Source organism: Xiphophorus hellerii, chromosome 15, assembly GCF_003331165.1.
Source record: "Xiphophorus hellerii strain 12219 chromosome 15, Xiphophorus_hellerii-4.1, whole genome shotgun sequence".
NCBI classification, from domain to species: Eukaryota; Metazoa; Chordata; class Actinopteri; order Cyprinodontiformes; family Poeciliidae; genus Xiphophorus; species Xiphophorus hellerii.
The window spans coordinates 3194852-3221315 of record NC_045686.1 but is presented as its reverse complement, the minus strand read 5'-3'; the positions used below and the strand labels follow the sequence as shown (position 1 = coordinate 3221315).

At 35.9% G+C, this 26464-nt stretch overlaps 2 protein-coding genes across 2 annotated transcripts in view; both read left to right on the top strand.

Moving 5' to 3' along the window:
* Positions 1–2570, top strand: part of ift172 (intraflagellar transport 172) — a 37459-nt gene extending 34889 nt beyond the window's left edge. The window contains exons 47-48 of the mRNA XM_032585787.1: positions 181–272; positions 1258–2570. Coding sequence (XP_032441678.1) covers positions 181–272; positions 1258–1347 — 182 coding nt within the window. The 3' untranslated portion in view covers positions 1348–2570. The remainder of the gene's footprint in view (positions 1–180; positions 273–1257) is intronic.
* Positions 2571–10255: 7685 nt separating this feature from the next.
* Positions 10256–26464, top strand: part of msraa (methionine sulfoxide reductase Aa) — a 97678-nt gene continuing 81469 nt past the window's right edge. The window contains exons 1-3 of the mRNA XM_032585784.1: positions 10256–10496; positions 25670–25738; positions 25845–25964. Of these exons, the coding sequence (XP_032441675.1) occupies positions 10361–10496; positions 25670–25738; positions 25845–25964 (325 nt within the window). The 5' untranslated portion in view covers positions 10256–10360. The remainder of the gene's footprint in view (positions 10497–25669; positions 25739–25844; positions 25965–26464) is intronic.

The following is a 26464-nucleotide window of genomic DNA, read 5'->3' as shown; positions in this document are numbered from 1 at the left end:
GAAATGCTCATTAAAAGTCCTAGCTTGAACAAGTTCTGGTTTATTGTAGACTTATTTTCCATTTTATTCATATTAAGGATTAACGCCTAATAATAATCCACAAAATATGCTGGAGATATTTCCAGTTTGCTCTTAGGACAGAGTTTACCTCTTATTATCCTGTCCTGTCTGTGTCTGAAGGTTATCCTGTGCTGAGGAATAAAATTGAGTTTCCAGTTGCTGGAAAATCTGCCAACAAAGAAGATTGGAATAAATTTCTAATGGCAACAAAGGTAAGATTAGACTTATTCTGACTAACATTTATTCTTAATCTGAACAGTTAAAAACTAGTGCTTGTACCAGTTTTGATTTTAAATTATTCATGTGAATATCATTGGGTTAATCAAGAGCTTTCCTGCAATTTTTTATGATTTACTATCAGCTGGCTGTAATATTTTCTTTTACCACTAGATGGCAGTTAACTTAATACATTACCCCTTTAATCTGGGAGCCTAAAACAGTTTTTTAAATCATATAATTTGCTTTAGAAATGTTCAGATGTGATGGTAGGAATGGGTAAAACTTTTGTGTTTATATATTCTGTTTTTCTTTCTTTTTTAAGAACTAATGATCAAAATGTCTAAAAATGCTTTTACATACAGTACTGTAAAAAAAAACAAAAGTTATCAGAACTCAAAATTCTGAGGCGACAAACTTAAAGGAACTTTAAGGTTTTCTTCTGAGTTTGCCAAACTTTGATTTTTACCTATTTGTAACTCAACCAAATGTCTGAATTACAAGAAAGTACCATAAAGTTAAAATTCATGTTGTAATTTTTCCCATTCATGCTCACACTTTAATGCAAACTCACAAAATAATGTTTAGGACTACAATTACAATATATAAAATGATAAACATAATAATTATTTAAATAAATTATTTGTATTTAAATAACAAATACTTATTTAAACATTCATTTAAATAATTAAACATATCAATAAAATTATATAATTTTTGGAACCAACTTAATTTATTGTTCCTTTATGTCACTGAAATATATGTCAGCTGAAAATTGTTTTTCACCCCAAGAAAACAAAAAGCCAATTTTTTTCACAGTACATTTCAGATTGATTATATGTAATTTTGGATGCCATATTTTGATGTATCCACATACCCAAAGATCTGGGATTATACTGGGTTTTATTTCCTTGACAGGGTTTGTAAGAATAAGACATAAATTATTAGTGACTGGTTGTTTGCGTTGATTTATCCCCACAGACGACACACAGTCCAGAGTGTCAGGATGTCCTAAAATTCCTAAATCACTGGTGCGGTGGTCTACCCGCAACAGGATTCTCTTTCCACTAATGGGACTCCGTACATACTTCCATATTCCTTAGCTGCTACTCTTTGTCTTTGTTTTTTCGGTTGTTTCTCTGCCAGCTTTGTCTGATTTTTTGTTTTATTTATTTATTCTGTTTTATTGAAATTAAATGTTGTTTAACTGTACTGTTTACGAGAACATAAACATTTTAAATTAAACTGAAGAAATAACCAAAAAATTACAAATATGGATGTCAGAAGAATTTCAACATACTTTACATTTCATTCACATTTGTGCTAATAAATAATTAACATGAATATTTTAACAAGATTCATAGTGTGATATTTTGGAAAATATCTTCATTTGCTTTCGTTTTGTACTTATCTTATTTTGGCTAAGCTAATACATTAGCATAGCCTAGCTTAGTTTAGCTAATTTGTTGAAAACAGCTAGTTGGTCTCAGACTCAAATTCTGTTATTTTATTAGAACAAATATGTAAAGGTTTTTGGTCTTCAAACACAATACTTTCTACCATAGTTTCTGACTTGTTTTATGATGTAAATAAAAGCTAAGCTAACAGTGCTAGCTTTTGCTACATGTTCAAACAGTCTCGATTGAATTAGTTTTTACTATTTATCTATTTCTAATTGGGACAAAGCAGAATTTTAAATACACAATGAAAATCTTTATTTAAATGCCTATGAATAAGTTTTTGCTATGAAGAAAAAAAACAAGCTAGCACAAAAATATGTTTTCCTCAAAAAGATCTAAACATTTCAATTAAACACCTGATGTATGGCTCAAATTTAGTTTCCTCTTACACAATATCTTACGGTATTTAGCCATTAGTTTTAAAAAATAGTTTATATTGAAGTGAATTCTTTACACTAGGAAATTTGTAAAGAAGAAACAAATATTAAGAAGTTCTGCTAAATATTTTTGTATGTTTCATCTCATTTGTCACAATATCGAACATCTTTGTATCAGCCTTTTCTGTCATTTCTCTGACTTTCTCTCAGGATGGCACAGCTGATAAAGCCAAAGGTTGTCATCTAAATTTAAATAAAGTTCTGTTTATGTTGTAAAGCTGCAGCTTGGCTTTATTTATCAGTGCAGATCGGTTTTACGACTATTTGATGTACGCAGACTGAAATGTTCTTTTTTCTGTGAATCTGTGTTTTTGAAGCCGGTTATGCCTTTACTGCATGTTTCCTACGGAATGTATTTTGTTTAAAAATGTCTAAATAAAAAAGAATTTTAAGCCTTTCTGCCTTTATTTTTTGTAATAATCTTAAATCAAGGTACCGGATTTTCTTGACAGTATAAACAAAATATATATAGATATACAGTATAGATGACTGTTATACATAGCTGTAGTGAAGGGAGCAGCTTAAAGTCCCACTTTTTCACACTGTCATGGGTGTTGTTTTTGAGCATAAAGTTTGTTAATAAATGTTTTACCTGTGAAGGTTAACTACGTCAAAGTAGAAGTAAAAGTTATCACCAATAATTTATATATCAATAACTGAAGCAGCTAAAAGATTAACTTTTTCACAAAAATGTTTCTCCAAGCCAATGCTACTTGGGATAGTTGGAAGATAATTCAAAATGCGGATATATAGTTAGAAGGCACCACTAGTCAAATGTTTTCACATTCATTTGGCTCAGACACAGAGGAAAACTTCAGCTGCTGATGCTGTTCAAATGCAGGGGGAATATTTGGAGAGAGCTGTTATTGATTCAGTTTATTACCACAACCCACATAAACCAGAAATGTTTACTTTTGAGCTGTCAGAGGACAAATTAAAGTAAAAACCATAATAAAACATCCTCATACTGATGCATATTAACGTCTGCGCTAGAAGCTGTGACCGTCCAATAATCTGGACTTTTAAAAGCCTGGTTTCACGTTGTGTGAGTCTTTACAGTAAAAATGTAAACAATATTTTCTAAAACCAAACTGCACAATGAGTTTGTTTTTATATGAAACAATAAATTCTCTTATGAATCAAGAACAACGGACAGAAAACAAGTTTCAGATTTGTTTATTTTATTTATCATAAGTCACATAAAACATGGTGCTTTATTGAGAGATAAAATCCATACAGAGAAAAACAACCAAGAGAAATCAATCTGAAAACTGCAAATTCAAAGTATAAACATTTAACTTATTTCAGGTTTTTATAATGTGATGACAGAGCGTTTTGATTATTTTGTATACATAGTGAAATAATACAAAACTTTTATATCCTTCTTGTGCGTCATTAATGTGTAAAATTGCTTTGTGCAGCAATGTTTATCAAAGAAAGAAAATAAAGGGTGGTTTTACATTTTTTCACAATATATTGAATATATTTCTTGTTTTAAGCACAGAATTTGTCCAAATAATCTGACAGAACCAAGGGTAATACACTGGAGTAGTAAACTGTCCCATGTAAACGTAATAATCATCTTTACTTCGTTTCCCAGCAGAGCCTCTCCTGTTCATCCGTGATCAATATTAAAGTCTGCAAGTACTTGAGGAAAATGCATTACAGGGTAATAACTTGGATTTCCTGCTCACCTACTAAACATGTCCTTCACTATCTACTCATAGTTTACATAAATACTGAAGATGGATGGATGGATGAATTTGATTGTTTTTTTGTATTTATAATTATCCTTAAACTGGAGTTTTCTGCAGCTTCTTCGCTGTCTTTGTAATTTTTCCATTAGGAAACTTTATTCTCTGCAGCTCTGAAGAAAAACATCATAAATGTAAATGCAAAGTAGAGAATGAATTATTAAGGATTCCTGCAGCTCATAATCCAACTGGCTCTGTGTTGAGCGTTTTTTATTTTATTTTTATTTTGACAGGATTTAGTTTACACTGGTTATTTGTCACAGCTTTTTGTCTCGCTTACAGACGATTAAGCAAATCTCTGCTGACCTGCAGGGCTGCAGTTCGTTATTCTTGGATGACGAATTACGGCGTATTTCTCTGGATTTAGGAGGCTGATGTAAGAGGGATGCAACAGAGCAGAAACCCAAACAGAGATGGTTCTGATGGCGAACGGATGTGAAAGCAGAGCGGATGAGGCAACAAGCTCTAACTGTACGAGTATTAATTTAGTCCTTTTCTGCTTCCCTCGTCTTAATTTACCTCACTGGCCGTCAAAATAACCAAAATAGTTGCCATCTTGACGTTTCCAACAAGGTTTTACCTCTAAATGTCTCCACTCCAACAAACCAGGGGATTTAACTCCTCAATTTTCAACTCAAATGGATTCAAATCCAAGCATTACCCAGTTTGGCAAGCCAACTTAAAGCTGCATGAAACGGAGCGACTGCCAACATTTACCCTCTATCAGCCTAATTCAGCTGGTTACAATGTGTTAATCTGTGTTAAGTATGGTTAATCCATGAAACATAAAAGACTAGAGTTGAGTTAATTTAGAGATTCATCTAGGAAATATATTGCACGTTTTGGTACTTCAAGATGCAATTTATGTGCAATAATTGAACGATACCAAATTTCTCCAGCCATTTTATGCCGATGTGTTGCCTTTTCATCCCTTCCTATTTCCATTTGCCTTGCACTTAAACTATCAGTTTATTTTTTGTTATAGTTAAGTATTTCTCATGAAGTACAGGAAAAATGTTGAAACACATAAATAATTTAATTCAGTTGTGTATTTTTGACTAAAAATATTGCATTTCCATTTATTTTTCTTTTGTTCTTCTCCCTTTCCAGTCTCTTAATTCTCATCAAATAATCCAGATTATTATCGCTAAACAAACTGTAACAAAACTCCTGCAGGTAAATTGTATTTATCGGTGTAATAAAGCCAGCACCGTTTTACATTTTACAGCAATTTTCTATATTTGCTGTCTACAATTTTTTAGTTTTTGTCCTGCAAGAATATTTAAATTTACTTCTTAGTATTTAAAGCAACACTAAGTTTTGAGTTAAAATAAGAAACCTTCGTCAGTATGATGGTGATTTAAAATAAAATTCAGGTGTCCAGACTGACCACTTGAGGGCGCTGTGATCTTAAAACACCACAGAAGAAAAAAATCATCTCCACAGGCTACGATTTTTGTTAGTCAAGCTTTCCCCCCAAAAAATTATTTCTTCAAAATATGAATTAAAAGAAAATGTTTTGTGTCTGTTAATTTATTAAATGTTATTCTGCAACGTCTCCTCATTAGATATGAAAATTTTTATAAATATACAAATTAGCCCCGCCTCTGTTCTTTTTCACTCTTTATTAGTAGACCAACCTTCAAATGAACAAAAAGTTTTGTTTTTTGTCTAAACTAATGAGCGAAAAACACACAAAAAAAATCAATGTGACAGCTGAGTTCGCCGTCTAGTGGTTTGGGGTGGTACTGCGTCCATTTGTTGAGTTACTAAAAGTGGATGTTTTACTTTGTATATTTCTGCGATTGTTGATTTTCGTTCCCTCTCTTGGCATTCACCGCGTGCCTTAATTGTATGGACATTTAAATCAAGGTCCGCTGTGAACACGAGGAGAGAAAACCCAAAGTCCTCCAACACGTCAGCCATTTTTAACCATTTTCTGCATACATTTAGCGTTTGCAGGACATTCAGCTAGCATTAATGTTTTTACTTGATCGCCTTTAACCAAAATCAGCCTCAACACGTCAAAGATTTTTGATTTGCACATGCAGCTTTTATAATAAGTCGTGATTCTAAAGAATTTGAACTGTTCAATCACTGCTTATAGACCAACTACTAAATGTTATCTTAACGTATAATTTTCATTCATTTCTAATGATTTATGATAAAATGGTTATGATTTTGTGTGATTAAAGCTCTACTTGTCACACAGGTCCAGATTCTCTGAATGTATTTAATGCTTTGAGGTGCATTATTACCCTGAAAAGGTTTCATCTAATGAGCTCTGACTTCTACAGTTCACATAAAAACTGAAATGTTCCAGTTTGAAATGTGTGTTTTTGATCTGACCTCCAAACAGCTTCACTGATCGTCCAATCAAATGTTGATTTTATTCTGAGTCAAAGAAAACGCTGCAATGTGCCTCACATTTTTAACATTTAGAAAGATTAAAATGATTATTTTTTTCTCTAAAAAATAGCATTTACATTGAATGCAATAAAACAAAACAGAAAAAAAGCAGCTCCAGAGTTGCCAGTATGGATCTAATGCTCTCTGAAATTGATTGTCTGTCTGCTGCAGGTGTAAAATCTCTACAAATTGATTTTGATCCCACAGTGGAAACTAATAATGGCTTACTGGCAGAGCGGAAAGATGCATTACGCTTTTTAAAATGCAATGCATGCCCGGTATGTGTATCTAATGTTGCCAGATCCGGTTTAAAAACGCCGGTATGGTCCTTTAAGCAGCAGCAGCACTGCGGACATTCGGAGCATCCCCTCCATTATCCAGCAGCCATAATGTGCGTTCTTATACAGCACTGCTGCAGGGGTGGAAGCTGCGGCTGCAGCTCTACCCATCATCCCGCATCAGTTCACACATCATGTCAGCTCCAAATAAAAAAGAAAAGGAAGAAAACGATGCAGAAAAGAGATGAGAGGTGCGTCAGTGCAGCTCAGCGGCTCTCAGGTAGAAATGAAAAGAAACGCAGCCATCTGCAGCCTCATTAAACGCAGAAATGCAAATGACCCAGATAGCTCATGTAGGCTAAAAACGCAGAGGGGGAGGCGAAGGGGGAGGGATGGGCTCCTTTGTGGGGGTCGGCTGGGAGGTTTGAAGCCATTATTAACCATTTTTAATATGCAGCAATCAGAAAGAAACGAAATATTTGCAAAACAGCTTTAAAAATGACTATCCTCTCTCGTCGGCGCATCACATTACATCATGACTTCTTACGGAGATAAATGTCACTTTTATCATATTCAATGTTTTTTTATGACAAGGAGAGGAAGCAGTTCCGCAGAGCGCGACAGCACACTGCGGCGTTTGCAAATAAACGCACTTAAAGCGTCAATTTCAGTTTCAAATAAACGCAAAACCGAACAATACCTTCCAAAAGCAAGGAGCGTTTTCACTATCAAAAAACCAAAAAGCGACCGGCTTCTGCGGGATTTAATCCTCTCCATGGAGGGATGCGGAGGGATGGTGATGATGATGATGATGATGGTGATGATGATGGTGATGGTGATGGTGATGCGGGGGATGCAGAGATCACACCGTCCTCCCCTCTGCAGATGAAGAGTTTTACCCTCCAGAGGAGATCGCTAAGCAGACATAGTCCAGTGTCAAGAAGAAGAGGAAGAAGTAGAAGAAGAAGACGTGCAGAAGCTGAAAATGTCGCTTCCTTCCTCGGCGCGCTGGGTGCAGTCCGCGGAGCTCTGTGGCAGGATGGAGGGAAAGAAGTCGGGCGCAGTCAGATGGAGAGGAAAGAGGAGAGGGGAGGGGTGGTCCTCTGAGAGAGAGGGAGTCAGATGAAGGCAGGTTTTCACATCCTCATCCTCCTCAGGAAGGGGGAGGAAAGGCCGAGTGAAAGCATCTGGCTCACCCCACCTGACTGCCATAATTTAGGTTCATCCAGATGGTTTCTGGAAACACGCAAAGTTTTTGTTTGTTGTTTTTTTTTTTTTGTGCCCCCCCAAAAAAAAACAACCCATGGCCGCTGTGAACATGATTCAGTCTCACATTTAGAAAATCACCATCATTCATCGTCATGAGCTGTGAGGTCTGGAAGTCAAGAATCTTTTTTCCTGAAAAAATCCTCAGTTTTTCTACTTGTTTTTGAAAGGACATTTGACCAGGCTGCTTGAAGATCTGCTCATGACTCTGGATAAGTGGCACTAGGGGCGCTGCTAGAGGGGGCGCCAAGCAACAGTGGACAAATTATTCCCAGTGGAGATTTATATCTCATTAAAAAAAAAAGACGTCTCCTTTATAAAAGAAACATAGTAACAGTAAAACTTCATGAAAGTCATGAAAGGTTCGAAGATCTGGATTTCAAAGATCTGTCTTTTTCCTGAAACAATCCTCCGTTTTCACATTTTTCAGCTTTCTATTTGTTTCTAAAAGGATATTTGACCAGGCTGCTTGAAGATCTGCTCATGACTCTGGATAATCTTGGCACAAAAAGTGGGAATCCACTGTATGGGAAGCATAGAGGCGCTGCGTGGAGGGGGCGGCAAATATGGTGGAAATAATATTCACCCCGGAAACACCGGGATGAGAGACATAGCTCTCATTAAAACCAAAATGGGTTTTCCTTTAAATAAGAAAGATTGTAACAGTAAAACATATGAAAGTGATGTCAGGTTGTAAGATTTGGATGTCAAAGATCCATATTTTTCCATCAATTTTCCGGTTTTGCAGCAAGGTGGTCGGGCTTTCCTCTTTTCGGAGTTTCGAAAGTTAAAAATTTTGAAATTCAGAAATTTCTAAGTTTTATTCTAGAACATTTTTGACATTTCAAGCTCAGGAAATTCCTTGTTTTTTCTAAGGAATTTCTGAGATTCATCTCAAAATATCTCCATTTTGTTTTCTAGTCATTTTGTGACATTTCAAGCTCAGAAATGTTCTTGTTTTTTCTTTAAAAAAGTGTTTGGTGGAAATGTACTCCTTGTTTTAATCTACAATGTGCTGGAGGAGAATTATGCATTTATGCATTTATGCACATGTAAGGCAGCAAATAATCTGTAACTCAGTTCCACCTTCCCAAGCTCAGTTATTTGTGGTAATATCACCATTTTGGATCATTTTCTCCCTCTTCATGCCAAAGTAGAACGATGTGGGATCCAGATAGTTAAGATTTGGATCAGAAAGAAGTTCATCACAAGTATTACATCAAAAAATAAAGAAAAACAAACATCTTAAATCTATTATTTAGAGAGCAAGTTAATGCATTAAATATGTCTGATTTCTAAGCTGTTAATGTACTTTTTATTCCTTTGAAGTGGTTTTACTTTGTAATTTTAACTATTTATGAAATGAAGATTTATAAGGCTGATGTCGTTTAATATCCTGATTAAAACCAAACATTTTTGAGTGTTTTGCTTCCATATGAGGACTTGAGAAACATCCTTTGTGTGAATGAAGGTTTTAAGTTCAAAACCACCAAACCAGATCAAACATTTAGCTTTGATGTTGATGTTTTATTATCTAAAAGCTTTTGGTTGTGGCTTTTATAGCAAACTCAATTATTATGAGTTTGTGATGCAGAAAAAAACCACAACTCTTCTGTGTGGTGATATTGGCGGGTTTGCTCCTGCTGAATTATTGATGATTCTCACCTTTCATACAGACATCATCAAGCACCAATAGGAACATTTTGTCAGCACAAGCAGCGTTCCTCCTGCGTTCTTCCATATGGCACATCATCTGTCTCTGTCCATCTTTCTCCTAGTAAACTGGAAACCAGTTGACTCACTGGTTCTGCTTGGTGCTGATTGAATCAGCTTTATCTCCTTCCTGGGTATCAATTCTCTGAAACACAACCAATAACTTAGAAAATGCTTTCTGATGAAGCTCAGAAGTACGTTTTGAATATAACTTTTAACCAGGTGGAGATAAATAGGGCCATAAAGTTTGTTAAAACAAATTGAAACTTTGAAACTGAAAAATATCATTTCAAACTAAAACAAAATTGAAACTGAAAAAAGTTTTGCAACTGAAAAAATACATTGAATCTGAAAAGTAATTTTGAATATTTTTTTTAAGATTACATTATTTATTATTATTCTCGACCCCCGTTAGTTAATATTAGTCATCTAATTGTCTATTTGACTACATTTCTGTAACATTAATTTAACAAAAAAATATTAATTCACGTAAGAAATGACCGTTTTGGACCTCCTACCTACAGCATAAATATAAAATTATTTATTTACAGAAAGAGGAATTAGTTAGAAATAACAACTCCGGTCTCTGAGACGAAGTATTTTCTGTCATAGTTATAGTTTTAAGAACTTATTCTGTTTTTATAAATTTATATAAGTTATGGTGTTTGTGGTGACAGTTGTGTAACCCCTGTTACATCAGCTCCGTGGTAACGTTAGGTAAGCTAGCTGTTATGCAGCTCTGTGGGTAACTAGCCGCTCTGGTTTCAATGGTCTCCTCCTCCAGGCTGCGTTTGGTTTGGCGTCACTTTATCAGCAGTAGAATGGGAGACATGGCCACCAAAGCACAAATGCCAAACCCAGAGACAGCGCTACCTGGCCGGGCTGACGGCATCAAAGTCTCCGGTAAGACTGAGCTAGCTTTAACCAAACTTCATTTGTTTTCCAGCCTCTCGAACCGAAATTAACAGGTTATGATATTTAATTCACGTAGTTCTTGGCAGTAAATAATGTCTGTAGAATCGTAAACTGTCACAAATTACGGTAAAAAGTCCTAAAAGATGTTTTTGTCAGTTAGCAGCACCTGCCATAGTTTACGCATGCGTCCCTCGGTTCAGCAGCGCCGGTTTTTGTTGTAATACGTCATTAGATCCGCCATATTGGGGAGGGAAACGTCTAGCAAGATACTACTCAACTGAACCAGAAAACTGCCTTTTATGACATCTTTAGCAATTGTTTCCGGACAATATTTTAAAACTTTTAGAAATATAATTGTTGGTAGTTGCAAAGCACACATTGCAGTAGAGTTTTGTCTGTGTTGTCTACATGTCTTTAGATTAATTTCACCCATGCACCATGAAATAAATGTCAAATATATCAAATCAAATCACTAATGTGGAAAATAGTTACTTAAAAAAAATCCCAGTTAACAATACCTATCTGTGTTCTAACAGGACACTGTTAAATATTGGCAAGGTGAGCGGCATTTAGTTCAGCTTCCTCAGGATGAGAAATAGAGCCACAGCATCACTGATTTCATCTTTTGTTTCATGTCAAAGCCAACTTGAGTGTTGGCAACCAAAAAAATACATTTCTGGTCTCTAGTAATCTGTGTGTAACATCATACTTATACCCCAGAGAAATAAAAGTTTGTAGATAAATCCTTACCAGTTTCTGGACAATTTGATAAGTTGAAAACAGGGATATATAAATTTAAAAAAGGCTTGTCTGTTGTGAAAATTGTCTTCACCACATTTTTTTTATATACAAAAATGCAAACGGTGAATAAATTCACCCATTTTTAAGGTTAGAGAATCTTTTCAGAGCGAGATTATGCTGCTGCAATAAAAGATATGCTAAGACTTTAACCATATCTTTACTGGTGGTGCCAATAAACATGCCTGGCACTGTGTGTGTGTGTGTTTGTGAGATAGGGAGCTTTCTGTGTGCATAAACAGGCCGACAGCAGCACTAAGTTGGCAGTGAGGGCAGTTGGCACCAAGATGTCCCCTCTTCAGTACAAGTGAGGGCGCTGAGCCTTGGCACATGATGAATAGGTCTGCTCTGGCACTGAATGAAGGGCCCAGGACACACAGAAGCACACACTCGCTGCCCTTTATGCTGGCCTTTACTTACAAGCAGTAAATATAAAGGCTGTCTGGTGAATGGAGTGTTGACTCAGCTGTATCCGAGACTTAAGATCTGATTAGCGTTGTGCTAAAATGTTAGAGCTTTTTCAGATTTAATCAACAGCTAAACACCGAGTGAAGTTGTTGGACTACTTTGGCCGGTTTGGAAGGGGTTGGACTGGAGAAGGAGGATGTGGGAGCGAAGGGGTTAGGAGGGCGGGGGTCCGCAGCGAAACGACGATCGGGACGGACGGGAAGGTTCAGGCGGCATGGCAGACTTGCTGGAGCTTCGCCAACGCTTTTGGGGAACAGAAGAAAGCACGAGGGAGTGGAGGGAAAGGAAAAGCCTATGCCTGCAGTAGAGAGACTTGGCAGGGCTTCCTTTCTTTTGTCTGTCTGGTTTAGGGCTGCAGCGCCAGAGGAAATCAGGAAACGTCCAGGCATGGTGGTTGTGGTGAAGCACGGGGACAATTTCAGCATCTGTGACGAAAGACAAACAAAAAAAAATCCATATTTTAACTGAATCGACTGGAAACTGAACTTCTGGAATTTGGGAGTCAAAGACAAAAGAAGATATTTTTTTGTTTTTTTTTTCTTCTTCACAAGTCAGATTCGGGGCCGTTGGACGTCGTTGGGTTTTGGAGGACAACAGAAAAACAACAGATTTTATACTGGTTGGTATTTTCCTGGACAGTGTTAAACCACAGAAAGGCCAATCGGAGCCAGAAGGAGGCCAACCTCACACCAACCAAGAGGTTTGTGTCAGTGACCAAACTGTTGGGAAAACTGCTGGTGTCCAAGTTTAAAATGGAAAACGCATTGAAATGCAGCAGAGCGAGAAGAGAGAAAGCAGGCCAAAAGTGGAGATTTCTAGGTTTTACGACATCAGTTCCTGTCTCGTCTTTAAAGTAAGTTTGCTGCTTCTGTTGCTCTCCTGTTCTGGATAGAGATGTACGTATACTGGGATCAGTGATGTGGTTTTTCTGCATCAAAACCTGGTAAGATACTTTTCAATGACTTCACAGTTTAGTTTCCATATTAAAGGTTCCACTGGTAATAAGGGAATTAAATAATGTATAAAGTAAACCTGTCAATAGTCCAGTCACGATAACAAATTTTGCTGGACGATAAATTGGCCCAGAAGTTATTGGGATAAACGATAATATTGATGCTCCGACCCTATTTTAAGGAATATAATGATAATGTGAGAACATATTCTGAAAGATCAATAAACTTTAAATTCTAATGAACATTTAACACTGAAACTGGAAGTCCTTTTAATTAAATAAACAAAACAATAGAAATGATACATTTCCCTTAAAAAAGGGCTAGTTGAAACCAAAGCACTACAGTAAAGACTTTTATTTTGCAGTTTTTGATAGAAAGAAAATAAAAAAACCCATAAATTGTTCAAATAGAAATTGTTTGTTTTAATTTATAACACCATTAAATAACAATCACCTATCACAAGAAGCAATAACTCAGTTAATTGCGTTATAAATTGAAATAAACTTGATAATTGCCATTAATATCGTTGAAAAGCTGATATTTTGAAAAACATTTAACACCTAACTAAACAAAATTAGTTTGCACTTTTCTTTTTTCTACAAAAGTCAAAACCGGCACTTTATCCTATTTTTCTGTCTGAACTGAATGATTAGTAATTCAGTTGTGAGAATCTCTGCAATTTTGGTTAAAATCAGTTTCAGTTATTATTGTTTAGGTTGTTTTGTTTGTTTATTTTGGATATTTTAAATGTTTTTTGATGTTTGAAGAAGTTGCAGTCGCATGATTATGTTATTATTATAGAAAATCTTGGTGCCATTAAAAATGTTCTTAAAATAACAATGTAATCGTTGATCACAATCATTTCTGGGACAACAATTTATCGCCCAGCAAAATTCTTTGGAATTAACGTTACATTTAATTGCATGTGATATGTTGTGCTGGTCTGCAAAGTCTCCCCTCTTTTATATACAGATGGACAAAAGACTAATGAAGAGTTTCTCCTCCATCACAGCTTAATGCAGATGTTCAAACATCTGGCTGCTGGTGCAGCAGAGTCCCCTCATTAGCTGGTGTGCTTGTGGGCAGCGGGAGGCTCGTTTTAGTGTCATTTTTGCTTTACTTTGAGGATCTTTTTTTGTAAATACTGGCAATGATATTGAGAGACTTCAGTGCAGTTTTGTTGTGATAAAAAAATAAAAAGCAGCTTCCTGGCAGCTCACAGTGTGACAGCTGAAAGCTCGGTGAAGCCAGATGTTTTCCTGTTTCCACATGAAGGACCCACAGCAGCTACATCTGCACACAGTCAAAGCTGTCAAACATGCTGCATCGTAGTTGTTGATGCCATTTCTTAATTTGTTTTCACCGTTTATATCATTAAACATTTACTTGTTAGTGAAAATCTGCTGATTTGCTTGAATGTCGGGACTCAAGTCATATTTTTTCTGCCAACCTGGATCAGTTTCAACAGTAGTGTTTCTTGTACATGCTAAGTATCTTCAGTCCTATCAGGCTGCTGCTTCCGTCTGCATTTATCAGTGCCGTTTCCACAACAACACAGATGGATTCTTGTGGACAAATGAGTCTCTCTTTGTGCAAGATTTCATCAGCGCGGCTCGTTGTTGTCGACGCTGCCCTGATAACCTTGACAGGAAAAATGACAAGTGTTTAGGGGTGAATGTGAGAGGCATAATGGATGAGGACGGCCTGCAGATTGGCACAGATGGAGGGAAGTGAAAAGATGAAGAGAAGCAAAAAGACTCAGGCTGCAAGGTCGGTCGTTACTGAAGTGTTTGCTTAGATAATCTTCTCATACAAAGTCTTTTGTAAATATCTAAACTTTCCATATGATGATGTGAAACATATTTCAGTTGAAGACGCACTCAAATTGCCAATTAATGCTTATGTGAAGTATTTATGAGCGGTCATTATCTAACCTGAAAAAGACAGCTGTCAGAAAAATCAGGGAGAAATTGATCAGGAGGAGTTGGGCTAAGAGTTACTTCGACTCCCAAATCACCTCCAGTTTTAACAGTTAAGAAATGCAGAAATAACCTTTTCTTAAAGGGATATGTAGTGATGTGAATTACAGCAGCTGTCTGTGATTTATAGATGCTCAAAATTTATGTTTTAGATTTATTTCCAGCATTAGGATTCTGCCGTTCTGCTCTAAACAATCACATTTCATGTGTGAGTTACAGCCTGTGTAGTGAAATATTCCACATGGATCGCAGCTCTGTCTCGCTGCAGCCGTCAACATTTTCCACAGCATCCACTTACAGAAAGTGTGAATGCAAAAAGCCATTACTATAACACATAGAGGTCTGAAAGGGTCCAATCAGTCTGCCAGTGCAAAGTGCATTAAGTCCGATTCTCTGCACCGCACACTGTCTCACGACTAATGGCTGTGAGCAATCGATTGAGTCAAACCCGTAGGGAAGCTCTCTCTCTCTTTTTCTCTCTCTCTCTCTCTCACACACACACACCCACACACACACGGCAGAAATGCCCTGTGGAGGCTTATTAACCCCCACCTCCACTCTAACTACACTCACGGCCGTCAGTCAGCTGTTTTCAGGGTTTAAGAAAGATCTAGTAAAGGACAGTAAACTAGGAAAATACAAAATTTTGGTCCCAGTAATAATTCATTTTGCAGCAAATATATAAGAAAGACAGTTCATGTAGTTAGTAAATATGTAAATGTGACCAGATTTTAACATTGACAAAGAAACCAGTGCTACCATTTAATCCACTGTGCAATATTTAATATATTTACTAGAGGTGCAGGGAAAAATCGATTTTTATTGAGAATCGCAAATCCTAATCCTGGGATTTTTGAATCGATTCAAATTTTTTCAAAAATTCAATTTTTAGTAATTCTGTGATGTTTTTTATGTAAGAAAAATCCAGGGTTTTAAGCTAACCTAATTCGGGTAATTTAAGAATTATATGTACAAACCAGTCCTGATTAAATATAGACTGAATTTGGTAAAGTATGAATTGTTTTGAAGAAATTTCTATTTGTTTGCACTACCTTGTCTTCTCATCGGTCACATAGTTTAAACTGTTTGAATAGAAAAATTGGTTTCTGAATTGAATTGTGACCCTAAAAATCGGAAATGAATCGACAGACAAAAGATTCACATGTCTGATATTTACTCTAAGTGGAAAAAAGTGAATTCTTTTGTATTACAACTCCTTTTTTCTTTCATTTGTTTGCGAAGTTACCCATTAAACTTTCCACTTAAACTGAATAGAACTGAAGAAAAACTTCAGCAATTTCGCAAAAAGGTTTATACGTTCACTTGAGGTGTTTATGTTTTTCCCATAAAGAGTCAATGTCCTGAAGGGAAGATGGAAACACATTATAGGAAAAGTTCTGAAGTAGAAAACTTCTGTGCCTCCATTTCTCTGAGATGTTTGGTTCATGTAGGGCTGGACAATATGGCTGAAAAAATTGTATCACGTATTTCATTTAAGTCGGTATCAATAATTATTGATTGTTTTTTGTTTTAAGTACCTGAAATACTACCAGTCTGTTGAGTTGACCTTTCCTGCTTTTTCTACAGTTTTCACTCCACGCCGTTGTTTTTTTTGTTGTTTTTCTTAAGCAGAAGAGGTACAGTGGTGAAACCTTAAACTGCTGGTTACTCAGCTGGTTGTTGCTAGGTAACCAAAGAATGAGTGAGTTGCTAGGTAACCAGAGAGTGAGAGAGTTAGTTGATTCCACCAAGGAAGCAGTGAGAGGTTGAGTGTCTAAAGCTTTTCCTCTGCCTACATCTCCCAGAATGCCGTGCGGTTCTGGATCGAAGTTAAGTGGAATTATTAAATATTCTATCAGATGTATTTTCTATTGATATTGATTATGTGATTATATATTGTGATCATGTTTATATATGTGATATATAAGCTTTATGTTCATGCTAGCTTGTAACTGCATCTTCTTTATTACAGCCACAACTGATGAAAATTCATTTAATTTTATTTTTTATTCATTTACTCAATACTAAATATGAATAATTTATGTAACAACTAACCAAAATCATTGATGAAAAGAAGCAGAAAGAAGTATAATATTATGAATATCTACCTTTTCTTTTCTATTCTGTGACAAGGATTGACAAAGTGTCAAAAGGGAAACTTTTTTGTGAAATTGAGGAAGTCATTTTGAATTTTGCTGTTTCTGTTAACCTTTTTTAAAGTGATACTTAAAAATGTGCAAAAGCAGAATGTTGATGGAAACATGGTTTAGTTCAAACATCACAGCTCACTGTGCTGTAAAAAAATAAGCATCTGCGCTATTATGAAACATTATTTCTTTCTTTATTAAAATAATTGCTTCAAAATGTGCAAAGAAATATTGCATGTAGACTCAGAATTGTGTATGGAAACCAGCTTTTTATGAAGTCACAGTGTTATGAAATACAAAGGATGACTTAATGTCCGTTAATATCAGAAAAGTAAAAATAACAACTCTTTTCCATTAGCTTAGCTTCCGATGTTTTTTTAATTACTATCTGGCCGTGCGATTTGCATAAATCACCAAGCTGAAAATATATTAAAATATTTGCAGCAGTTGAATTCCTGTGTTAAATATTCCCATGGTGCGACTGCGATTTAACAATTTACATAAACCGGCTTGACGCAACTTCCTTGAGTTTTTCCCGTACGCTGCAAGGCAAACACACAGAGCAATGAGGATAACACTGATGGTTGTCATGACGGACGGTAATAAAAACAAAGACAGCAATCAGAGCAGCTGATTGAGAAGCTCAGATTGAGAGAAAAATAACGGACAGGGGGGTAAATGGAAGATGATGGGAACGTGAGGAGGAGAGAGATGGAGAAACCAGGCAATCAGAGAGAGACGTAGGCAGAGGGGGTAGTGGGGGAGGTTACTTTGTAGATTTAATTGCAGCACGGTGTAGGCAATCTTGCGTATGTGTGTGTGTGCGTGTGTGTAGACTCCCCCATTCTCCTCCCAGCCAGACATTAACTGCAGTGCTTCATTTATCACTGTCAACTCTGGAGCTCCGGTGGGAAGGTGAGGAGAGGCTCCTGAACACTCAGCACAGTTTTCAACTCTTCTCCGGTCGCCGTGCCAACCGGGATGTTTTGGTAGCAAAGATGGAGATGTACAAGCCTGTGACCTATCAGTATTTTATTGCAGTGAGTCAGTTTTTATGCTGCTGAGTACCAACTAATCTGTTCAACAAAGTATTCCCTTTAATTAATACCTTAAAGGGGCGGTTTTGTGTAAAAAATCATCTTTTACAAAAACCAGGTGGAGCTAAGCATCAGCTGAGCTCATTATAGGAGCTACATCTCTGTGAAACTGTGGTAAAAATGTTAAAGAGTTAACAGAGGAGCCATGTTTGATGACTTCCTGAAGGTGGAGTTTCAGAAAGAGCAGGAGTTTTTAAAGAGACAGAGACCCAATTTAAAGGTGTTAAATTATAGTCAAATATCTTTTAAATCATATTTGATATATATAGTATTTTTACCACATCTGAAACGAATATAGTTACTTGATTATGACACAAAATGGCACCATGCGCCTTGAAAACACATAATGTTCCCCCTTAAAGAAATTACTTTTGTTTTAAATGTTAATTTAGAAACGTCTCTCTCCATTAATTTCCTGAGAAACTTGTGCAACGAGGTGACAGTCGCTTGTCCTCATCCAGCCGAGCAACCGGCATCATTCGTTCATGTCAAATTTCAAACTCCAACATGTAGACGTGGTCATGCAGGCTTGCAACACAACACAAGAAAGTTGAAAAATGTTAAACTTTTTCCACAGAAAACCTTCAGCTTTCGCTGTAATGTGTTATCTAATATTAATACATTAAAATTTTCAGATTTATCTTTTTTTTTGTCAGCTGTCGGTAAATTATAACACTTTCTCCCACTCGCAAAATGGCGACAGCAAAAGTTGAAATGAAATGCCAGAGTCAGTCGATTGTTCAAAATGTTTTAAAAACAATATCTTCTGTTGAGTATTCAATAAATGTATACAGTCACAATGCAATACTTTGACCTTTTTGAATTCTGCATCTAAAAAGTATGAAAAAACTAAAACTAATACTGCAACCAATAAAAACTAAACTGAAACTAAACAACATTTAACTAATAATAACTAATAAAAAATAGCTAACGCTGTAAAAACTAATTAAAACTAACTGAATTAGTCAAAAAGTTACAAGAAAATAAATCTAAACAAGTTGGAAGTGAATAAAAGACACAAAGAAGATGAACGCTGGGGATAATTTAGGACTAAAGAGTTACAATGCAAGATTTATAAAATGACAGATAAGAAGAGGAACAGAAGAGTTACAAGATTTTATATAATATATAAAACGCCACCTCGATTGGTCTTTCCATAATTTTCTCTTTAAAAATAGTGAAGTCTTTAGGATGGAAATGAATGTGAATAAGACTCTTCCATCACGAAGCAACTTCCAGGCTGACCCGTTGATTGTTTCCTTATCTTGCATATTTTAGGAGTGTCTTTTGTTATCTTTATCGTCTCAACAGAAAATTAAAAAGTGATGAAGCCTTGCAGAGATAAAGCAGAGTGTACTGTGCTCTGATTGGCTGATCCTGGAGCTGCTCTGTCTGCCTTTACACACACAGCTGAAATAGAGCAGCACTAATGGAGTGTGTGTGGGCGTGGGCGTGTGTGTGCGGGTGTGTATGTGTGTGGTACAGATGTCACCATGGATGAAGGCCTGCTCTGTGATCAGGCTTATTATTGTGACAGGATTCAGGGTGCTGGGAAAGAAAGAGACTGGGAGGCATCCTAGTTAGTCCCACACGTACATACACTTCGTACCTAAAATGAAGTGGCTTACTGTTTGATGTGAAGTGTCCTGAAATGCTTTCTAACCTCTTTCACTGCTCTTCACAACCAAATAAAAGCAAATTAGTTGCCAGTACAAACTGGGCTCTTACGGCTGAAATCAGTTTAGGAAACATGACATGGAGCAAAAATCTGACGCCGTCTGCTTCGTCCTGTTGGAGTGACAACTAATGCATCAGCTGGGAAATATAAAATATGTTACTGCTTTTCTTTTTACTGTTACAACCTTTTAAATGTCTCCTGTTATTGTCTAAAGGACTTTAGTAGACATGAGCTGTGCAGTATTTATAGATGAGACCAAACAAAAAAAAAAAAATACATGAATTACTTTTGATTAAGAACAAGCATTGTTTTTATTTTCTGGATATCTTTGCATTACTACAGGAAAATACTTACAATGCAGCTTGAAGGTTTGTCAAAATAACTGATACTTCAACATAATGAGTACAAAAAAATACATTCAAAGATACTCATTTTGGTCGAAATCCATAAAAAAGAATAAAAAACATACCACATCCTCTTTAGTACGGCAGAGTACTAGAGCCATACAAAAAAAGTAAAAAATATAAAATTGTGGGAATAAAATCATTTAATTATGAGAATAAACTCGTACCTGAATAAAGTCAAAATAATATGAGAGTAATGTAAAACCTAAAACAGTTTTGAAAATGGTATCAAGTTGGAAATGTTAACATTACGACAACAATACACTGCAAAAACAAAATCTTACCAAGTAATTTTGGTCTAGTTTCTAGTGCAAATATCTCAGTACACTTGAAATAAGACAAAACTTTTCAGCAAGATGTAGGAGATTGTTTTAAGTCAATAACTTCTAAGTATTAACTAAAAAATTACTATTTCCACTGGTAGATTATTTAACTTATAACAAGACATTTTTCCCATCTCATACGTGAAATGTTCGCACTAGAAATTAGACCAACAATTACTTGGTACGATTTTGTGTTTTTGCAGTGCAGCAGCTAATGCTAAAAAACACAACAGAAATCAACTTTTCTATCTAATATTATAAAGAATTTAGTTTTTATGATGCATTGATGCAAGACAAGAATAACACAGACCCAGAGCCTGTATTGACAACTAGATTTCTGTTTCTGCAGCCTGGTGTTGCTGGTCATCTTTTAGTTTTATTTAATCATAAATCTACAGTCTGACCTCATTCTCTGAGGAATCTCTTGGTCTGGCTTTCTGCTCTGTTCGTCTGTTCTTCCCATATCAATGTGGCTTCATCCAAAAGATGAATATAAAAAAGTCTCATGATGTTATTGGAGTGGACTATTTTAGTACTACATGTGTGCTAAAATTAGCCTGATGTTGCCTGCAGCGACCTTAATTGGCTGCAGCAGTTGATTATGGCTCAGATTGACCCGACTAGCATGAAGCTGAAATCACAACTTCACAGCTTAAAACATGGAGGAAAACTGCCAACATTTCTGGTTTTAACAGAAACCAACTTGGTCACTTTTGTTTCAAACCATACTTATTTATATATATATGTATATATTTCAAGCTACAACTTTAAGTACAACAGAGTGTTAGAGCCATACTAGCAAAAACTTGAAAAATAAAATTACGAGAACATACTTGTATGTGAATAAAGTCATAATATTACGACAATAAACATAAAGTTGTATGTCAATGTCAAATTTATTTATATTGCACTTTTGAAAGCAGGTTAAAACTGCACCAAATGCTGTACAAAGGCAATAACACAGTAGAATAAGTTGCTGAAAAGAAAAATAATTATAATACAAAAAAATTTAAATAGAACATTACAGCTGAAAAGTTACAATATCAGGCCTCAATTAAATGCCAATGAATAAAAATAAGTTTTAAAAAGCGATTGAAAATGACCCAGACAAGAATAAAGTCATAATTGTATGAGAATAGTTATAATTTGAGAATAAAGTCATACCAGAGTAAATTCATAACATTATGAGAACAAAGTGGTAATAATAGGAGAATAGATTCAAAATCAAAAATACTCTATTGATCCCAAAGAGAAATTAAATACATAGTTAAATAAATGAATAAATAATATTTTTTGAGAATAAAGTCATATCACGAGACTAAAGTTATGAGAATAAACTTGCACAAGAATAAAGTCATATTATGAGAATAAAGTCGTAGAAGAAAAAGCCGAATTAAGACGATTAGGAAGTCGCAAAAGAATAAAGTTGAAATGATGAGAATAATATAGCAATAAAGTTGTAATATGACTTTTTCCTTGTAATCTTATGACTTTATCATCATACCTTTCTGACTTTATTCTCATAATTGTATTTTTTTTAACATTTTCTTAGCATGGCTCTACTACCACATTGTAGTTATTGTGTCTGTGTGTTACTTTTCTGTGAGGATGGACAGGTCAAATAAACCAAGTCTTCATGCCAGAAAGTAAAAAAAAAGCGTTCATTGTGGTTTATTAATCATTTTGTTTGTTCAGAAAATCAACAATCATGAAGAATATATTTAAGAGACGCAAAATCAGTTTAAAACAAAACAAAAAAACAAAATCTTTTCACTCGTTTGTCACCACTTATTTGAACAAGTCCTAACAGCTGAAGGTGTGTTCTTGGACTCTCTTCATCTGAGGAAGATGTTTACATGTGAAGATACACAAGTGCATCCGCTGCACAGCAGGACAGAAATAAAAAGCAGCTGATCTGTATCTTCTGCTGCTTCTTTGCTGTTTCTTGATTCTTCTGTCACACACTCGGTGAGCTGTTAAACTCATTAGTATTCTGTCTGGACTTATTTTCTTTCCTACTGACATTTACATTTAAATTGTTTATCTGTGTGTGCGGGCGTGTGTGTGTGTGTGTTTGTGTCCTGTAATGAACATGCCTTTGCAGTTCCCTGAAGGCCGCCATTACCAACACACACACACGCGCACACACACCCGCACACACACACCCCCACACACACACACACGCACACACAGCAACACACAGACAGAGGATAATGTGAGCAAAGGAGGGAGGAAAAACGAGGCTGAGGATCCGTCTCGGGATTTTAAATCTCCATTTAAAATCATTAAGATTTGAGGGATGCAGAAGAATGCTGTGTGTGTTGTTCACCAACCTTTATTTCTTTTCTACATTTAGTTTGCATGTTTTATTTGGAGCTTTCCTGCAGGATTTGTAGCATCTGAAAACTGGGGCATCGCTGACTTTGTTCTGGTGTCTTTGCTGCTTCTGCGGTTGAAAATAAAGTCAGTTTTGTAGGAGGAGCTGGTTGCTTTGTTCCTTTTGGAAAATGTTAGCTTAATAATTTAGTTATGCTTTGGTTTACTGTGGCTGTCAAAAATAACGCAAGAAAAATAACAGCAATTCTACGGCGCCTACAAGAAGTATTTGGATATTTTATATTTTTATTTCTTTTAATAATCAATCATGATCAACAAAATTTACTTTTTGGATAAAAAATATTGTCACAGTCAAAACTGATTTCCACAAAATACTTACAATTACATATTAAAATAAAAATATGTAACGTGAAATAGAAAATAGATGATTGCTATGACAGCGTATTGGAGTCATTGTAGATGAAAAAAAACATAGCGGTAATTTCTACCAAAACATCTCAGAAATTTTACGTTTATCTCAGAAAAAAATTAGAAATTTTTAAAATTGAAAAGTCAAAAATATGAAAAAAAATGCTTCGGGTCGCTGTCTAGCTGAAAAATAAATGTAAAGTAAATTTCCATTCTACATTGTGAGACTATTTGCACCAATTGGATGGACCTCTGTTGAATTAGGTCAGTCATTCTACAGGAGATGACTATTTGAGTCATTATTTTGTAGAAATTACTTTTCATTTTAATATCAATGTATTTTGTTTATTTTTTATAAGCTATCCAAATTATGTTGATCATGATTGATTTTTAGAAGACATAAAATATGAAATATGAAAAGGGTTGAATACTTTTTATGTGAAGTATATATTTGTCATGTTGTAGGGATTGTTAGGCTAAGAAATTGTCCATTTTAAAGCTGCTTTATGTAATTTTTACATATTTGTTGAAACTGTCACAACATGGTGACAGTTAGTTATGAGACAGGTAATGTGTGAACAAATCAAACTCCTCCGCCTTCTCCAAGTTCCAACTAGAAACAACCAATCAGAGCCAGGAGGCGGGTCTTAGCGCTGTCAATGACAGTCTAGCTAAGGCTGGTTAGCATAGTCAATGATGACAGCAGATAGACAGTTTTCTCTGTCATTAGCACATTTAGCTGCAAGTACACAAACTTGATTGACAGCACTAAGTCCCTCCTCCTGGCTCTGATTGGTTGTTTTTGGTGTATTTCTTCAAAAATGGGAAGGAGGTGGAGGAGATCAGTCTTTTCTCAGATTATCTGTCTCATAGCAAACGATCACGACATGGTGACAGTTTTAAAAAATATGTAGAAAGATATTTTTTAAAGGTGGAGTTTTCAGAAGAAATACACATGAATTTTGCATGTATGGATGCTGTTCTGAAAAAACAGCAGTGACTTCAGGAACATGAATAATCCTCTTTAAAGAGGCTGAGATGTTTTCCCTGCAGCAACTGAAACGTTCCCTGTGCAGAGTACGGAGCATCCGAATCCTTCACAATAAAAGGCTCCTCATGCAATCAGACTAAACTCACTGACTCAGATGCAGATGATGCGTGTTTGCAAATCTTGAGAATGCTGAGAGCAGAACAGAAACCTCAAGCTGATTATCACTCTGCGTGTGTGTTGCTGATTGCTTGGCTGCACCCGTTCTCTAGCTTTTGTCTATCAGCATGCCGCCCTCATGACAATTATGCATCTATGCATGAAGACGCTGAACGTGAATGTGTGTGGATCCAGATGTTTGCTTCATTTTTATTCTCCCCCCATCATTCCAATTTTTTTTGAATCCATCTTCCTCCCCCTCAGTAGGCCATCTGCACACACGCGCAGCCTGCAGCAAGCCAAAGTTAATGCGCGCTGGCTCAGGCAGGTGGCTGCACGGCCTCGCATTCTTCCTCATGCACCTCTGGCTCGCCGCTGATTGGACTGAGCGCAGCTGCTCTGAAAATCTTTAACTGGGTCACTGTGTGTACTCTCAGCTTTTAGGTAGACTTTGTGCCGTGTTCTGGGTTTCTCTGTACGTTCTCCATTAATAAACATGTACGTCTTTAGTGAGGAGGAAGCTGAACATTTATGCATCAAAACATTTGAAAGGGAAGAATAATGGGAAACAAACTTGAATATTTTGTGAATTTACATGCTTTCAGACTGCATTTTCACAGTTTCTATAACCTTTCTACTCTTGTATTCTGTATTTATGTTTTAGAATAATAACATGGTGTAATACTGACAACAAAAAATTCCCTTTTAAGCCAATTAAACAAGTGGACTCATTTTTCCATTAAAAATGTTCATAAAACTTTGTCTCATGTTGAAATAACACAATTTTGCAAGTGTGGCGTTTCGATTAAATAAGAAATTCAATTAAAATCACACTTGAATAAGTTTGTTCATGCGAGAAGTCATCAAAAAACATGCCGTGCATCATACTCCTACCATTTCTTGTAATTTTTATCATATTTTCTGCCAGTAGTAACATCCAGTTGTTGATTAGATGCAAAAAAAATAGGTTTTTCAAAATTGGTGTGTTAAAAATATGTTTATTATCTTCTTAAAGGTTTTCAAAAGGTAATTTAAATCTAACAATAGAGAAGAATTGGGACACGTATTCTAATTTATAGAATTTGACTGTAATATCAGACCTAGATGGTTATTGAATATATGTCTGTTGCTGTGCTGATTTGCTTGTATGTTTTCAATCATTATGTTTTAAAATAAACCTATAATTTTCAGTTTATTGACAGATGCAACCAGACTTTTATTTAAAACAGATTGACTGTTTCTAAGTGTTTAGGATGCCATTTCCTCTAACATGTTTCCCAAGGCTTTTGGACATAAACGTGTGGTTTTCCAGTCATTTTGTCTTGTTTTGTAATTTGGTGGAGTTGAAGAAAACAGGTAAAACATTTGCTAAATAAATTTTTTATTGTTAATAACTTCAATATTTTGTCCCTTTTCATGCAGCCAAACATGATGTGAATGGAAACAGGACTATTCCGCCCTTTCCAGAGGGGACACAGATGGTGATGTTTGGTAAGAGTCAAAATACACCAGACGATTCGTGCTATATAGGAAATAATTAATTTAAAACAGGAGAAAAGATGTGATATATAAACATCTCCATTCTGGTTTCTGTAAGGCATGGGCTGTTTCTGGGGAGCAGAGAGGAAGTTTTGGACACAAAAGGGAGTTTACTCCACCCAAGTGGGCTACTCTGGCGGCTACACTCCAAACGCCACGTATGAGGAAGTGTGCACAGGTAGCCTCTACATACCAACACACACACACACCCATGCATGTGTTTTCTACTGACTGTTAATAAACTGTGGAAAACAGGACAGAAACAGAGGAGCGCCTCATTTCCCTCAGGCCCTATTAAACCGGGGCATGGATAAGGCAGCTATTGATGCCTGACCGCTCTGAGCAGCGACTATTTCTGTGTGTGTGATGTGTGTCCAGACCCCCCAGTGGCTCTTCCAGTCCGCCAGCACACAGCAAATCCATCATTAGCCCCGCATCACCACCTGTCTGTTACTGTATCACTTGGTTTTATTTTGTCAAACTGTTTATGAGTTTATCTTTATTAGATGAGGATGAGAAATCGGAAATAAAACCTGCAACTATATGATTTTAAAAAACAAGGACTAAAAATATGTTTTTTAGATATTTGTTAAAACTTTCACCAAGTTGTGTCAGTTTATGAGACAGATAATATATGAAAAGAGCTGCTATTGCCATCTGAAGAAATGCCTGCTCCTG